Consider the following 18,564-nt stretch of genomic DNA (forward strand, 5'->3'; position numbering starts at 1 on the left):
AAATAAAAAATATGTGAAGTAATACATATGACTTGACTTCGTCATCCTACTTAACATCATGTTGCACATGACAACAAATTAATTTTTAATTTCTCAACTCAAAACAAGCATGCAGTCTTTAAAAGTTGAAGAGGTGAGTTGAAGCAATTGTTCCCACGATTAGCTGCCACTGACATACGAAGATGTCATTTTACTTCTGCTACAGGTTAGTAGGTTTCTAATAAGGAAGATAATTTTGCCTCCAATTGTCTACATTCCTTGGCACATTTTTTGAGATAGAAGCTGGGGGAGCTCATCCATTAGGAGGCCTCAGTGTAGGTACATTGCTCTTCTTCTGTGGCGACTATAGGGACCTCAAGCCCTTTAGAATAGCAGTTTCCCAAAACCAATTTATTAATACAAGTTCAGTAAATATTTATTGAGAATCTGTTAAGTGCCAGGCAATATGATAATCTTTGAGACTACAAAGGAAATCGAAGTTGTGTTCTGAAGAAGAAAGTAAGCCAAATAGCTATGCAATTTTACCCCACACCAAAATTCTTCTGAAGGGAATTCAGGGGGTTCCTTAGAACGTTCCTGACCCAGGGCCTAGGATTGTAGTTCAGGGTTAGCATTACTCATCTAACACTGTACAAAATCACAATTCAAGAAAGTAAGAAATCGTTTTTTCAATACCCAAACATTTTTGTGTATATATTGTCACAGAACTGAATATTTTACAAACCTTTGAAAATGTTAAAGCATTGATTCTGTTGTTCTTGATCAAAATTATCAGAGGATGACCAGAAAGGGGATGCACAGTTTGTTCATCGAATTAACTGATTTAAAATATAGTGTATAGAAAAATGTTTAAAATAATGGATAAAATGAGGTCTGAGGATGCTTTTAAATTTTCAGGTATTATTACTGTACGTTCTCAAGAGGCTTTTTGCCCTACTCCAGAGATATTCACTACCTGACAGAGTAGTTCCTATCTGGATGGATTTCTGTACTGCCATATTTCCAATAATGTGGGTCTAATAATCTCAACAATTGGAGGTCAATGAGTCACATGTAAAATGCTCTATATGAGTCTGCACTTAGGCTTTAGAAAGCTCATGCCAGGTAGAAACAGATGATTTACAAAGAATTGTGGAATTGAAAACCTGACCATCAGGTGCATTTCTGGGAAAGCTTAAAAGGACTGAAAGTAATATTCTGAGCCTAACGTAGGTCTCCAATTGATGTGCCAAGAGAACAAATGCAAGCTGGGCTTCTGCATGCTTACTGAACACTTAAAGATGACACAGAAAAACCAAAGCACCTGCTCAGCTCTGCATAAAGGACAAGTGATTGAGATTTTCTTTAAAGTGCACATGTGTAGTAGGAAAATACTGCATTCAAAAGTAATCATCCTAGACACTGTTCTTTATTTCTTTAATTGACATTTTCTTTTTGTAAGATTGCATTACGGACACACAGGAAATGCATCAACGGGTTTTTACAGTAAAACAAAATGTATGATAGTATAACTCTATCCAAATCAGATTCCTTGCACTTCAGTTTTTTCTTTCATGTAAAAAATTTACACAACACCATATTTGTGCTTTGAAAAAAATATGTATACCACCAGCATAACTATTTTTTATCTCCATGCCATCTAGTTACAGATTGTTTTATTTTCTTATTTTCTTTTTCCTTTGGTGCCTTTTCTTTAGTAACTATTACATTCATACATTGTATTAGTGTATATTGATATTGATAATTTAGTTTATGTGGACCAAAAGTAAGTTCGTGATTACAAGTAACAGTGCTTCTGATCAGCTGTCCCAAGCGAGTATGGAGAACATGAGCAAGCAGCTGCTGCAGTCATCTCCTCTCTTTCCTTCACAGCCATTCCTGAACCCAGGAGTGATGAAAGTGAGAACATCTGGAATCCAGAAGAGGTTCCAGAAGGAGCAGAGCATGATGATATATGGGATGCTCGAGAAGTCCCAGAGTAAGTCATATGACATCAGGACTGTGTCTAGATACTTAGGCTGATGTGTCATCTGATACTATTATATTTTTATAAAATTCACGAATGTCATCTGATACTATTATATTTTTATAAAATTCATGAATGAATTGCACCACATAATAGATAAAACTACAGTGTCATACAGAGATCATGCGCAATTATTTTTCCTGTTCTAGAACAAAAACAAATAATTAAACACAATGCCTTTCTATTAGTTATTATTTAGCAAGAGTGAAATTTATATTCAATTTCAGTTTTGTTTAATGGAGAACTACCAGTGAGAGAAAAACAGCCATTAAATTATAAAAATTCATACACTCCAAATGACAATACCATGTTTGTGTGTCAAAGACCTACTTTTAATTACTCAGTATTCTGTAGCTTCAATAAAAGGCTATGTCCTCACTCCAATTATCAATTATTATGCAGACTTATTCACTAGAACTTCCGATGCTCAGTATTCAGTATATTTTGCAACTGGAATTCAATCTTTGCTTTGCAGCCTTTTCATACTAAGTCTTTTCATTCTGATCAAAATTCACTCTTTTAAGGCACCGAAATAATATTTACATACACAGATAAAATTCATGATTAAATGAATTTAAACATTTATGCCTTAAAATCTTGAGCATTTAAAACACGTTGAACTAGAGAGCAAGTATTGCTGACGTACAATGTACTTTGTTATAGTACATCCTACTAGTCTCATATAGTACATTATGCATATACATAGCACATTTGTATTAGTTCTAGGCACTTTGTTTTGTATTTTGTTTTACAGTGGGTAAGGCCCCAGTCTTTGAGCTAGCCTCAAACTAAGATCTTTTCTCTACCTTCAAGTGTTCATCTTCTTGTCTGGCCTACTTTATTCTGAAAAACTTTTATGACAAATGATCTGTCAACATTTTTACGTCTAACTCCAAAACTGTCTAATAAATATTTTATTTATTTATTTATTTATTTTTTTTATTAACTTGAGTATTTCTTATATACATTTCGAGTGTTATTCCCTTTCCCGGTTTCCGGGCAAACATCCCCCTCCCCCTCCCCTTCCTTATGGGTGTCCCCCTCCCAACCCTCCCCCCATTGCCGCCCTCCCCCCATAGTCTAGTTCACTGGGGGTTCAGTCTTAGCAGGACCCAGGGCTTCCCCTTCCACTGGTGCTCTTACTAGGATATTCATTGCTACCTATGGGGTCAGAGTCCAGGGTCAGTCCATGTATAGTCTTTAGGTAGTGGCTTAGTCCCTGGAAGCTCTGGTTGCTTGGCATTGTTGTACTTTTGGGGTCTCGAGTCCCTTCAAGCTCTTCCAGTTCTTTCTCTGATTCCTTCAATAGGGGACCTATTCTCAGTTCAGTGGTTTGCTGCTGGCATTCGCCTCTGTATTTGCTGTATTCTGGCTGTGTCTCTCAGGAGTGATCTACATCCGGCTCCTGTCGGTCTGCACTTCTTTGCTTCATCCATCTTGTCTAATTGGGTGGCTGTATATGTATGGGCCACATGTGGGGCAGGCTCTGAATGGGTGTTCGTTCAGTCTCTGTTTTAATCTTTGCCTCTCCCTTCCCTGCCAAGGGTATTCTTTTTCCTCATTTAAAGAAGGAGTGAAGCATTCACATTTTGATCATCCGTCTTGAGTTTCGTTTGTTCTAGGGATCTAGGGTAATTCAAGCATTTGGGCTAATAGCCACTTATCAATGAGTGCATACCATGTATGTCTTTCTGTGATTGGGTTAGCTCACTCAGGATGATATTTTCCAGTTCCAACCATTTGCCTACGAATTTCATAAACTCGTTGTTTTTGATAGCTGAGTAATATTCCATTGTGTAGATGTACCACATTTTCTGTATCCATTCCTCTGTTGAAGGGCATCTGGGTTCTTTCCATTTTCTGGCTATTATAAATAAGGCTGCGATGAACATAGTGGAGCACGTGTCTCTTTTATATGTTGAGGCATCTTTTGGGTATATGCCCAAGAGAGGTATAGCTGGATCCTCAGGCAGTTCAATGTCCAATTTTCTGAGGAACCTCCAGACTGATTTCCAGAATGGTTGTACCAGTCTGCAATCCCACCAACAATGGAGGAGTGTTCCTCTTTCTCCACATCCTCGCCAGCATCTGCTGTCACCTGAGTTTTTGATCTTAGCCAATCGCACTGGTGTGAGGTGAAATCTCAGGGTTGTTTTGATTTGCATTTCCCTTATGACTAAAGATGTTGAACATTTCTTTAGGTGTTTCTCAGCCATTCGGCATTCCTCAGCTGTGAATTCTTTGTTTAGCTCTGAACCCCATTTTTTAATAGGGTTATTTGTTTCCCTGCGGTCTAACTTCTTGAGTTCTTTGTATATTTTGGATATAAGGCCTCCATCTGTTGTAGGATTGGTAAAGATCTTTTCCCAATCTGTTGGTTGCCGTTTTGTCCTAACCACAGTGTCCTTTGCCTTACAGAAGCTTTGCAGTTTTATGAGATCCCATTTGTCGATTCTTGATCTTAGAGCATAAGCCATTGGTGTTTTGTTCAGGAAATTTTTTCCAGTGCCCATGTGTTCCAGATGCTTCCCTAGTTTTTCTTCTATTAGTTTGAGTGTGTCTGGTTTGATGTGGAGGTCCTTGATCCACTTGGACTTAAGCTTTGTACAGGGTGATAAGCATGGATCGATCTGCATTCTTCTACATGTTGCCCTCCAGTTGAACCAGCACCATTTGCTGAAAATGCTATCTTTTTTCCATTTGATGGTTTTGGCTCCTTTGTCAAAAATCAAGTGACCATAGGTGTGTGGGTTCATTTCTGGGTCTTCAATTCTATTCCATTGGTCTATCTGTCTGTCTCTGTACCAATACCATGCAGTTTTTATCACTATTGCTCTGTAATACTGCTTGAGTTCAGGGATAGTGATTCCCCCTGAAGTCCTTTTATTGTTGAGGATAGCTTTAGCTATCCTGGGTTTTTTGTTATTCCAGATGAATTTGCAAATTGTTCTGTCTAACTCTTTGAAGAATTGGATTGGTATTTTGATGGGGATTGCATTGAATCTGTAGATTGCTTTTGGTAAAATGGCCATTTTTACTATATTAATCCTGCCAATCCATGAGCATGGGAGATCTTTCCATCTTCTGAGGTCTTCTTCAATTTCTTTCCTCAGTGTCTTGAAGTTCTTATTGTACAGATCTTTTACTTGCTTGGTTAAAGTCACACCGAGGTACTTTATATTATTTGGGTCTATTATGAAGGGTGTCGTTTCCCTAATTTCTTTCTCGGCTTGTTTCTCTTTTGTATAGAGGAAGGCAACTGATTTATTTGAGTTAATTTTATACCCAGCCACTTTGCTGAAGTTGTTTATCAGCTTTAGTAGTTCTCTGGTGGAACTTTTGGGATCACTTAAATATACTATCATGTCATCTGCAAATAGTGATATTTTGACTTCTTCTTTTCCGATCTGTATCCCTTTGATCTCCTTTTGTTGTCTGATTGCTCTGGCTAGAACTTCAAGAACTATATTGAATAAGTAGGGAGAGAGTGGGCAGCCTTGTCTAGTCCCTGATTTTAGTGGGATTGCTTCAAGTTTCTCTCCATTTAGTTTAATGTTAGCAACTGGTTTGCTGTATATGGCTTTTACTATGTTTAGGTATGGGCCTTGAATTCCTATTCTTTCCAGGACTTTTATCATGAAGGGGTGTTGAATTTTGTCAAATGCTTTCTCAGCATCTAATGAAATGATCATGTGGTTCTGTTCTTTCAGTTTGTTTATATAATGGATCACGTTGATGGTTTTCCGTATATTAAACCATCCCTGCATGCCTGGGATGAAGCCTACTTGATCATGATGGATGATTGTTTTGATGTGCTCTTGAATTCGGTTTGCCAGAATTTTATTGAGTATTTTTGCGTCGATATTCATAAGGGAAATTGGTCTGAAGTTCTCTTTCTTTGTTGTGTCTTTGTGTGGTTTAGGTATAAGAGTAATTGTGGCTTCGTAGAAGGAATTCGGTAGGGCTCCATCTGTTTCAATTTTGTGGAATAGTTTGGATAATATTGGTATGAGGTCTTCTATGAAGGTTTGATAGAATTCTGCACTAAACCCGTCTGGACCTGGGCTCTTTTTGGTTGGGAGACCTTTAATGACTGCTTCTATTTCCTTAGGAGTTATGGGGTTGTTTAACTGGTTTATCTGTTCCTGATTTAACTTCGATACCTGGTATCTGTCTAGGAAATTGTCCATTTCCTGAAGATTTTCAAATTTTGTTGAATATAGGTTTTTATAGTAAGATCTGATGATTTTTTGAATTTCCTCCGAATCTGTAGTTATGTCTCCCTTTTCATTTCTGATTTTGTTAATTTGGACACACTCTCTGTGTCCTCTCGTTAGTCTGGCTAAGGGTTTATCTATCTTGTTGATTTTCTCAAAGAACCAACTTTTGGTTCTGTTGATTCTTTCTATGGTCCTTTTTGTTTCTACTTGGTTGATTTCAGCTCTGAGTTTGATTATTTCCTGCCTTCTACTCCTCCTGGGTGTATTTGCTTCTTTTTGTTCTAGAGCTTTTAGGTGTGCTGTCAAGCTGCTGACATATGCTCTTTCCTGTTTCTTTCTGCAGGCACTCAGCGCTATGAGTTTTCCTCTTAGCACAGCTTTCATTGTGTCCCATAAGTTTGAGTATGTTGTATCTTCATTTTCATTAAATTCTAAAATGTTTTTAATTTCTTTCTTTTAAATATTTTTTAAATTACGATTTTATATTAGTTTTGAAAATAAAAGCAATGGTAGATCACATATAATTACTTGAAAGGAAAGATACAGCTTTCAAATAAATAAATCCATGATTTGAAGACTTTTTTTTTTTTTTGGTTCTTTTTTTTGGAGCTGGGGACCGAACCCAGGGCCTTGCGCTTCCTAGGTAAGCGCTCTACCACTGAGCTAAATCCCCAGCCCCCAATAAATCCATGATTTAAAACCATTTATCTGAATGTTATTTTTTTCTTGGTCCATGTCCTGGTTAGAGTTACTATTGCTATGAGGACACAGGATGACTAAAGCAGTTTGTGGAGAAAAGGCTGAACATGGCTTATACTTCCACAGCACTGTTCCTTATCAAAGGAAGTCAGGAGAGGACTCATAGGACAGGAGCCTGGAGGCAGGAGCTGATTCAGGGGCCATGGCTTATTCTCGACAGCTTCCTCAGCCTGCTTTCTTATAGAACCCAGGCTACCAACCCAGGAGTGATACCACCCACAACGGACTGGATCCCCCCAAATCAATCACTAATTAAGAAAATGCCCTGCAAGCTTGTTATGGCTTGATTTTACAGAGGTATGTCCTCAGTTGAGGCTCTCTCCTCTCCAGTGACTCTACATGCATTAAGTTGACATAAAACTAGCCATCCCCCACCATGAACATTCTTTTAAAACCTGCTGATAAAGGCATCAGACAATTTGCAGATAATCTTAATGTCTCACATCATATTTGGGAAAATTATCCATCTCTTTGTTGTTAGATGAAAATAAAAGTAAACTAGTTTAGGTATAATACTTGTTACGTGATTCACATACTTACTACAAAATAAACACATTCAAAAGGAATACAGTTTAAAAAAAATGTCAAACTTCTCATCCTGCTCTGGATACCCTATTTTTTTAAAAAAAAAATCTAGTTTTTCAATTGACAGAATTTACTTTAAATCTTTCAAAAGAAAATTCATATTGGGATACCCATATTGTAAATCCAATTTTTAAAATTGAAAATAGGTACTTTTCATTTACTATATCCTGGTTACAGTTTTCCTATACTTTACTCCTCCCAGTCCCTCCTCACTTGCCTACAATTCAGATCCGACCCCTTCATGAGTCTCGTTAGAAACTAAACAGCCTTCTAAGGGATAATATAATATAAAATATAATAAGATTTAAAAAACCAAACACAACGGAATAGAACACAACAAACAAGAAGAAAGAAAAGTCACAAGAAACATATAGACAGCGAGACCCACTTGTTGACATTCAGGAACACAAACCTGGAAGCCATAGTACACAAAAGACTTGTAGGGTAAAAATGAGAAAAAATAAGTTAAAAAAAGATAAAGTTAAAATCAAATAAAAGGTTCTGGTATGACATTTTTGAGACATAGAACCTCCAGAGACACCACTGAGTTTGTTTTCTATTAACTTCTACTGCTGGACATGTGACATATTTCTATGTCTAAAGAATGAATAAAGTAACCCTTAAGTTTTGTGGTACCCACATATCTGTATGAAAGTCACTCATTTGTCATATTATAGAATAAATGTCTCCCATCCATATGCAGCCAGCCCCAAACTAGAGTCAATGTCCACTTTTCATCCAGACATTTGAAGTTCTCCAGAGAGAGCATCTGTCAAAGTTCAAAGTGAGTAATAATTACTCCAGTCACGACACGAGCAAAGCTGCTCTACAAGAATCTTTATCTTGATTTTCTTTTACCTTATGGATATACACTTCAAAAATGCCCTAATATGGAAAGAAGAAAATGGATAAAGAACATGGAGGTCACAAAAAGAAGCATTGCAAGTGACCAAAAGGAAAATAATAAGGGCCTAAGCCGAGTTACTGGCTTGAACAGAGTTACTTCAGGGAGTTTGAAGGAAGATTTAGTAATTGATTAAATATGAAGAATGGGAAGAAAGCATTAAAGAGGATGCTGAACTTATTATTTAGGATTGTAGATGGAGAAAAACAGTTTGCTGTTGGATACATAAACTCTGAGGTGCCTTAGAGACCCCAAGGCAAATCTACGTAGTATGAACTAGGAAAAATGTACCTTTTGCTCAGGGTACATGCAGAAACTTGAGAAATTTCATTTTGAAGTAACATGCATGTACTTTAGTTCCTTCCATTTTATCTTAACCTGGATGAACATTTATAAATACTTGGTAGACATCACAGCTTATTAAGAGAAAGGAATTCCATGTCAAACAGCTACTTATTGATACTCTCATTCAAACTTGGGAATTTCTGCTTCATTCTTGTACTTTATTATTTACGAACTGTAAGAGAGTAAACATAGTTTCCAGCCTTATAATGTGCTGTCACACCATTTCTCTGGGTGGAATTGACAATTTAAAAAAAGCTTATAGATCTGAGAGTATAGGTCGTTGCTAAAACACTCTCTAGCACAGGCCCCCATTTAGATCCCAAACACTGAAAGAAGAGAGGGGCAGCAAGAGGAACAAGAAGGAACAGGAAGTGAAGGAAGAGAGGAGGGGAAGGGGGAGAAAGATGAAAAGAAAAACCCAGTGAATCATCGTTTCATTCTATTGGAAGAACTAGTGTACCTTCTAGGTGGGAGCGTCTATCCATTTTATCCCTAGAAAGGAAGTGTTTGTGAATTGTGTATAGGGGTGTGTGCAGAAACGAAAGACTTCCATGTATAAAGCATCCCATTGGACTTGAATCTAAACCCTATAGTCCAGCTGTCAGAATTATACTACCACTGTTTCTGTTGTAGAAGCTTAGAAGCACAAACAACCAAAGAGATCTGTTCACAACTATGTTGTCCATAAGTCATACAATTGTAGAAGCCTGTGCATTTACACTGTCACCAAAGTCACATAGTGAATGACAGGCAGGATTGAATCTGAACTGTCTTTACATTGTAGTTTAAAGTCATCAAAGGAAGTTTTCTATATGCATCCCTCCTGCAGGTATGGATCCAGTATTTTTCTGAGCCAGTTTATTCAAAGAATGTTTTGTTTTGATTTTACTTGTAATTTTATTGGGCATGTACTGTAAGTTCCTTTAACCCACATTTGGCATAGAATTGAAGCAAATAAGCATTGTTTTAAACAGTATGTACAAAAAAATACAGTCCTGCCCCTCAGGGTTTAGAGTTTGATTGAATTTCTAGGCTTGTATTCCTTTGTGAACTACTAGATATTTGAAAAATAGTGAGGACTTAATCTATTTTAGTCTGTGCCTTTCTTTATGTTTTTGTGCTAACATAACCTCAAAAGTCTTCTGTTTGTTTTGTGTGATGTGACAGGAAATTGTTCTTTCACCTGAGTCTTGTCATTGAAACTGATATTTTTTTCAGTTATGAGATTGTGTTCCAACAAACGGTGGGAACTGAAGACGTGTACCTAGGATTAACAAGAAAGGATCCTTCAACAGCATGCTGCCAGGAGCTGGTGGTAAGCTTCACCTCTTTCTCTCAATTCTGTACTGAACGGTATAGATAACGAACTACCATTTCCATAACATTGTAAACAAATATATAAACTACAAATGCTGTCTGCTATGCTTAACACACCAGGACACTGGTGAGATCATTTAAAATGGATCACATCAAAAAATCACCTAAGCTTATCTATGTTAGACAAAATTAACAAATAAACACGATAAAGCATATGACCCAATATACCATTTCTAGTCCTATTGACAGATTTTAATCATACTGACTATTCTTCCATTCTAGTTGTGTCCATTTATCTGACCAGTTATTACCGTCTGATGTGCTGACAAGCCAAATGGGATAAAAGATTTCCTTCCCTGAATTGTCCTTTTCTGTTATTTCTCTATTCTTGGGATGACTCAGTCAGTATGCAGTGAGGAGCTTTGAAAGGTGTTTTCTTCGTGATTTTCAGGTCTGATCGTTTTTACTAAAAATAACTGTAAAGTATTGCCTAGTTCCCTTATTTGAATTATGAAACAACACATGGGGGGCCATGTCACCATTTCTGTAACAACAATGGCAATGCCAATAATAGGAATGATAGCACTTCAGTGTTGCCTATTCAATCCTCATAATGATTTTGTTGAAAAGTCTGACTCAACCCTTGAATGTGAAATTCAGCTCACTTTGGCAACATGTACACATAATTGGTGTCTTTATATTTTAGATCAGGAACTTTTCATTTTTTAAAATCCTTTTCCTTCTCTTACATGATAGAATGCTGAGGTATCCTCAGGAGATACTTAATATCTTTTCTCAAAAATAAATGAGAAATGGACTGTCCTTTTGGCAATAGCTTCAAGTTTTCTCTTATTAACAAAATCTAAGACATTCAATTGAATCAAATAACATAATGGGAATAGTGACTGTAAGTACCTCAGGAGATTTTTTTCAAACTTTAATGAGTTAAGATTTCAAGTGATCTTGAAGAAATTAGCTCCCAGGGTCTTAACAGTAATATTCAAATTTCTCTCCCTTAAATTACTATAAAATTATGTTTTTGATGTCTAGTGTTGGTGATAGCTCTAAACTCTGGAGAAATTCTAGGCTCTAAATAAATAAAACTGTTGCTAGTCTATCCGTTTTTCTTATGCAAATTGCTATTAGTTTTAATATTAAGGGTATCCTGAATAAATGATCTTGGAAACAAAATCACATCTTCTCCTATCAGGAATATACAGTTTATCTAAAAGCAAGTAAAATATATAGAGAATATTTGTGCCTTCCCTCAAGTGAATTTATAATCAACTAAGGGGAAAACCTAATAGAGATAAATTGACTTTATTATTAGCAATTAAACTCAATATACGCAATTGTAAGTCTAATAAGGAGTTCAGATTTGGATAAGGCATAGACCCAAATGAAAAGCAACATCAAATAAAACATTGTTTGTGTCATGGCTCCCCCTCTCTTGTGTGTGTGTGTGCATGTGTGTGTGCGTGTGTGTGTGAGTGTGTGTTTGTGCGTGCACGTGTGTGTGTGTGTGTGTGTGTGTGTGTGTGTGTGTGTGTGTGTGTGTGTGCGCGCTGAAGGACAACAGTTTGTGGTGTCATTCTCATCCCAGAAACATGATCCACCTCCTTTGAGACAAGGTCTTTCTTTGGCCTGGATTTTACCAATTAGGCTAACGTGGCTGGTCAGAAGGCCCCAGGGAGCCCCCTGTCTCATCAACCTCCTCAGCCCTAGAATGAAAAGCATATACCACCATGCTTGGCATTTTTACATAGGCTCTGGGGAGACAAACTCATGTCCTGGTGCTTACAAGGCAAGTGTGTTTACAACTGAGCCATACCACAGCCCCACTCTATGCCATTTCTATACTTCTTTTTTCTTACTATCCATTCTTTTCATATTTATTCTACATCTTTAAATACTTAATGAATTCTACTACACTACCAAACTTTGTCTTAAGTGCTAACAAACCTAGAGAAATCAGAAATAGTCTATATATTGATTTTTTAGAAAGAAATTTAATGTAAAGGCGATAGATGTCTTTTTAAAAAAAATCCTTGGGGTTCTGGATGGTTAGTCTATGTGTGAACGAATGTAACAGGTACAGAAATATCAGAAAAAGATCAGTTAACTCCATTTGGATGAATAGGATTTCTACAGTGGACAACATGCGAAGAAAGGCCTCCTAAGCAGAGATAAGAGTATTTAAGAAAGTGCACAAGCATGGTATATATGAGCAAATGATGACTATAACAAGAATCAATAATAAGTCTGGGCAATTTATACTAGTACACTGACTACCAAAACACAATTTTTTTTAAAAAAAATTAATTTCATGACTTAGGTTGGAAATGCTTAGGTCAGAAATAATAAGAGAAATAGCAACATGCAGAAGGTCATGAAGTTTGAATTGTTACACAGAAAATAATCAAACCCCCAAATTTTAGCTTGTATTTCTTTCTGTGAGTAAGTGAATAGTGACCTCCATTTTCGTTGCTTAACTCCACTGGCAAGACTCAGAGTAAAGAAACTGTTGATCTCATCTGTGCTAGTTAGTGTTTTGTCAAAGTAGCACAAACTAGGGTCATCTGAGAAGAAACCTCACTTAGGAAAATGCTGCCATCAGATTAGGCCATAGATGACTCAGTATATGTATTTTCTTCATTGATGATTGATGTTGATAGTCCCACCCCACTGTGGGTGGTGCCACCCTTGAGCAAGTGGTCCTGGGCTGTAAAAGAAAGCAGGCTGAAAAACCACAGAGAAGCAAACCAGCAAACAGCACTCCTCTGTGCCTCAGTTCCTGCATACAGATTCCAGCTCTGACTTCTGTCAGTGATAGAATCTGGCACATCTCCTCCAAGAAGGCCACACCTCCGAATCCTTCCTAAACAATCCAAAACCTGGGAACCAGATATTCAAATATATGAACCTCTGGGGACCATTCTCATTCAAATTGCCACAGATATATTTCTCTATACCTCATAAGTCTGTACTTTTTAAAAAAAATTGTCCTTTCCATATTTTTTCTTTTTTCTCTTTCTTTTAAAGATAAGGTGTTTCCGTGTAACAGCCCTGGCTCTCCTAGAGCTCACTATGTAGACTAGGCTAGCTTTGAACTCACAAAGATCTTTCTGCCTCTATTGCTCAAATGCTGGAATGAAAGCCAAGCACCACCACTCCACTACCCAGCTCCTTTTCATTGTTTATATTCTCTATCTCCCCCACTCAGGTCTCCCCTATATGGATTTTCTATAAATATCACTGACTATATTGTCTTAGAATACTTGCATATCATTGCTCGCTATAATTTCTTAATTTAACAAATGCTCAGAGATCTCTCACTATGTGCCAGATGCTATTGATGGACCACACAGTGGATAAATAATATTGAAAAAAATAAACAAATTTCTCCTTCTCTCTTACTGACAAGACCAAGCAGTCCCTCAGCAGCAGTGCAGTTGGAGCTGCTCGGCAGACTGAACAGATTTTTCACAGATTCATCAACAGGAAAACAATGAGACCCCCCCAAGGGAAGGAGATTATTACTTATGCAGACAGTGCTAACAAGATCACTCTTCAATCAGCTCCTCAAATCCTTTACTCATAGGATAATATCAAACTAAAAGGGTCCAGATGGCAGGTAACCTGAGCAGTAGGGTAGACTGTTGCTATAGGGCCAACTCTGCACTACAGCTAAATATTTTATAACTGGCCCCTGTACTATATACTTGATATGTGTATGTATAAATATATAAAATGTAGGCTATAATATATACATATATAATATACTTGCTATATATACTATATATGATATAGACTATAAAATATATATATACTTGCTATGTATACTATATAGCAAGTATATATATGTATATATACTATATACTTGTTATATGCTGTATCTGTACTCAGCATAAATGAAACGGGAAATTCTCTGCTTTTCTAGAACTAAGAAACAGTGTGACAAACTGTCTCCTGGCAACCTCCTACAGGATTGGGGGCCTCCTATAAGGTGGAGAGACAGATAAGAAATAGCAGTGAGATAATTCCTCAAAAGTTACCTATCTTCCCACATTCCCAGAGGATTCTAATATGCTCTGTCACAACCTAGGTCATCCTATAGTCTAACCTTGCTTACACGGCCTATATGAATACTTCAAAGTCACTAGAGTGGCATAGTAGAGACATTTCCCTACACTATACAGAAATGATTTTTGTCTTGCTTTTAACTTTCATTCAATAGTAGAAAAAATAGCACATGGTTAATAGAATGTTTATCATGTGCTAGGCATTCCTCCAGAAGCAACACATACTGTCTTCATAATCACCACACCACACCCGACATGGATGTTATTATTCCTCCCGTTTTACTGATTAGGGTATGCAAGCACAAGCAGTTAATTTAAGAGTGTACTTGTAAGATCTGTCGGAGCTAAGGCTGTTGGAATCTGATTGATGTATGGGTAAAGTGATGTGAGTGCAAAGAAAGGAAACTCCACGTTATTCAGCAAGGGAGAAGGCATTCGACCTGGACATTTGAAAGACAGATGGTGTTCTGTCAGGCAGCAAAGGATGAAATGCATTCTGAACAGAATGATAGGTAAGAATAAAGCCATGACAGGATGAGAGCAGGGGGTGTGTTTTCCCTTTCTTTTTTTCTTTTAGAGTTTATAATATGACTACATTTCTCCCTTCCCCTTTCTCCCTCCAAACCCTCTCATGTACCCCTCCTTGTTCTCTTTCCAATTCCTGGCCTCTTGTTTTCATTGTCATTTTCAATTGTCATTGTATGCTTCTGTGCTTTGAGAACTATTTGTGAAATTCTTAGAGCTCCAGAATACATGTAGACAGGGAGAAGATGAGACAGAATAAATGAACTGGAGCCAGATTTGAAAACCCTTGAATGTCACCCTAAGTGGCTTGGCTGAATAATGTACCCCTCAAATTCCTGTATGGAAACCCTGTTTCAGCATGATAAAACTGGAAGATGATGCCTTTAGGAAATAGATTCAGGCCAAATCCTCTGAGGCTCTCATGGTGGGCTGAGTGAGCTTGTAAGAAGAGACACTAGAAAGTTTGCTCGCTGGTTTTCTACTATTCTACACAGGGGACCACATATACACTAGGAAGAAGCTCCTCACGATAACCAACCCTATTGTCACTCTAATTTCTGACTTCGTGGCTGCAGACCTGTGAGAAAATGAAAGTTTCTTTCTGCCATTTCAGTTACAACGTATTTGGTATTTTGACGTGGAAGGAAAAAAGAGAAAAAGAGCCCATTAGATGTCAACATTCCTGTTTAGTGAATAAATATTTTAAGGAGGGCAAGTTCAATGATGGTGGCTGTATTTCAGAAGAACTGCAGAGATGGTGTGAATGTGCACCACCCTCAGTTTGGTGATGGTGATAGGGGAAATAGTTGGTGATTTTGGTAAAGTGAGTGTCTCAACTGTGACAATGAGGTTGGAAAGCAAAGGAAGAGTTCAATAAATGGTTTTTGTTTATTTTATGTATTTACATTTTGATGTTACTATTAATAGGGCATTGGCAGGGCAGTAGTGGTGCACACTGCCTTCAATCTCAACACTTGGGAGGGAGAGGCAACTGGATCTATGTGAGGTCATCAAGGTCTACAAATGGAAGTTCCGTGATAGCCAGGACTACACAGAAAAACCCTGTCTTGAAAAATAAGCAAGCAGACAAACATTTATAGGACCTGGAAAGTGGTTGGTGTGGTATATAAGGGAGAAACGGGAGTCAGGTATCTGGCTTGACTGACTACAAATATAATGATGGCTTTAACCAAGATATAAGAAAGTAATGAGTTATCTGGAAACAGTGCACTTGGACAGTAGACAGTAATGCTTTCTCTTACATCTCACCTGAATTTTCTACATTTTTGTAATTACTATCCATTACTTTGTATTATTTTGTTCAAACATTGCAAGGTAAGGTATGGAATGGAAAATGAAGGAAACAAAGTTCTCAGACAGAGTTACTAAGATCTTCTTAGTTTGAATTTAAAAGCCAGTGGGAAATCTTGAGGTATGAGTGTCTAATAGGCTGTTAAATACAAATCTATGTGGAACTCAAGAAGAAAGAGACTGGAATTGTTGATTTTTCAGATCTGATGTTCTACGCTCTCATATATTTCTCTTAATATATTTCTCATTGGGTGCTGGAATGTGTTACCACAATGTGTTTGCTATTCATCTTATTTAAAATAAAGTAGGTATGAATTTAGCTTGTATTCTCTCTCTGACTCTGTCTTTGTCTCTGTCTCTGTCTGTCTGTCTGTCTGTCTGTCTCTCTCTCTCTCTCTCTCTCTCTCTCTCACACACACACACACACACACACACACACACACACTATGTGGAAAGAGTATTTGAAAAATAATGAAACTTTGAGGAATAGAGCCATTTGGAGGCACAGGAAGCCCTTAGAATGAGGTGAGCAATCAGAGAATTCAGAAACATAAATTCTTACTCCAGTTTTACATTAGCTATTGAAAACCAAGGGGAATTAGATCAGCAAAGTGAGATTGGGATTGTGGTATAGAATTGGAGATAACAGAGATGCTAAGAAAGGAAGAATTTCCATCACACAAACAGGGTAAGAAGAATGGGAACTCGCCTAATGCCTGAGAACAGGACTGACAGAGGCACTACGGTTGACAAGTGGGAGGGGGAAGACGTAAGTGCGCTATGCAGGAGGATAGTCTGGCCTCTGCAAAGGATGCAGGTGGGTATGGGGATTTAGGTCTGTAAATTCCCATGTTCACTCATCTCCATCTTCAATGCCCCAAACTGAATGGGCCACAGGTGTTCTGCTAAGTGATTCGTTATCTGTTCCAGAAGAGGGAAAAAGCAGCCTGCCAATGATTTAATATTTCTTTTGAACTAGAAGTGATGCATAATCCTTTTGTACTCCTACTTTGAGGGATCTATATTGATAAGGAAACAATCTCATGTGACCTAACAAACAAGATTGCTTTTTGCTTTGTTTTTCATGGTCATATCTTCAGAACTTGACTTGGGAGTCTTCCTGACATCCTTGAACCTCACTGGGAAGGGGGAGGGATTCAAGGGTGGACTAAAAGTCAGTCACCATCCAGCTGGTATGACCAGGAATCACATTTTTATTACAGGCATCTATTTTTAAAAAGACGTCAATCATTCTAACCTGTTTACTGAGATTTCACTTGTTTCGTGAATGGTGTGCTTTTTGAATCCTGTTTTGCTTCTTAAGGTTAAAACAGTCATAGTCATTTACTCCTAATAAGTAAATAGATTTAGCCTCTTTAGTAATGAAGTTGATTATCTTTTTCCATTTAAGATTTTAGAGGACAGAAACCTATTTTGTCTCATTTTGTTGAGCTTCCTGATTATGCTGACCTTGTTTGATTGGTTATATATCAAGCTATGTATCAGAGAGAAGGATATTTAAGCTGTAATAGGATTCCTTATTATCAGCTTGAGGCAGCACAGTAAACCTTCAATTAAATTTCTAATAGTTCTTTCAGTAACATACATACATTTATAGTTAATATTATAGCATTACTTCATAATGATCACGGTGGTGGGAGAGGATAACAAATATCTTCTTAAAAGCTAATGTAATTGTATTGACTTAATATATTTTTGATTATGAAAATAATATGTATTTATGATGATAAAAATACCAATATTAGCAGTGGGAAACATAAAAGCCTTTCACAGTGAGACATATAATAACTCCAAGAAGGCCTTAGAATCTTGAATGGAATAAGGGTACAAAATGTCTTATACGTATTATGCAGTAATAAAAATCATCAGTAATTTTACATTTCAATGAGGCCATTTTGATGTCGTTTCATCGAATGATCAAAATCACATGCCCCATAATTGTTGTGGCAGAAACATTTGATTACAGACAAGCATTTTTATAACTTGAAACCCATCACTGCTTAAGGTAGGGATGAACAAAGGAAGGCACAGAGAATATCAGCAATTTTGCTGTAAGAGTAGAATGGTTATTTACCAGAGGCTGGAGAGAGCGGAGCGGGAGGAGAATGGGGAAAGGAAGGTTAGTGGGCAGTAAATTATAGTTACGCAAGAGCAAGGAACTCTGGGATATTATTGCACAGCAGGGTGACTGCAGGCAATAATTATGGACTGTACATTTCCGAACGCTAGAAGAAAGGATTTTCAGTGTTTTCACAATAAAGGAAGGATATGTATTGGGGGGAAAAAGATAGGTTTAACTTGATTTAGACATCACACCGTGTACAAAATGTATCAAAACATCATGCAGAACCTCATTAATAGAAATACTTTGTAAACATGTGTGTGTGTGTGCATGTGATTTGTACGTGTGTGCTGTGTATATGATGGGTGAGGAGGTGTGGTGTCCATGGCACACATGTGGAGATCAGA

General features: G+C 37.4%; 1 protein-coding gene across 1 annotated transcript in view; it reads left to right on the top strand.

Annotated features, from left to right (window-relative positions):
* Window positions 1–18,564, top strand: part of Dnaaf6 (dynein axonemal assembly factor 6) — a 51,203-nt gene that overhangs the window by 11,374 nt on the left and 21,265 nt on the right. Inside the window, exons 5-6 of the mRNA NM_001024890.2 lie at window positions 1,873–1,978; window positions 10,058–10,154. Coding sequence (NP_001020061.1) covers window positions 1,873–1,978; window positions 10,058–10,154 — 203 coding nt within the window. The remainder of the gene's footprint in view (window positions 1–1,872; window positions 1,979–10,057; window positions 10,155–18,564) is intronic.

Source organism: Rattus norvegicus, chromosome X, assembly GCF_036323735.1.
Source record: "Rattus norvegicus strain BN/NHsdMcwi chromosome X, GRCr8, whole genome shotgun sequence".
Classification (NCBI taxonomy): Eukaryota; Metazoa; Chordata; class Mammalia; order Rodentia; family Muridae; genus Rattus; species Rattus norvegicus.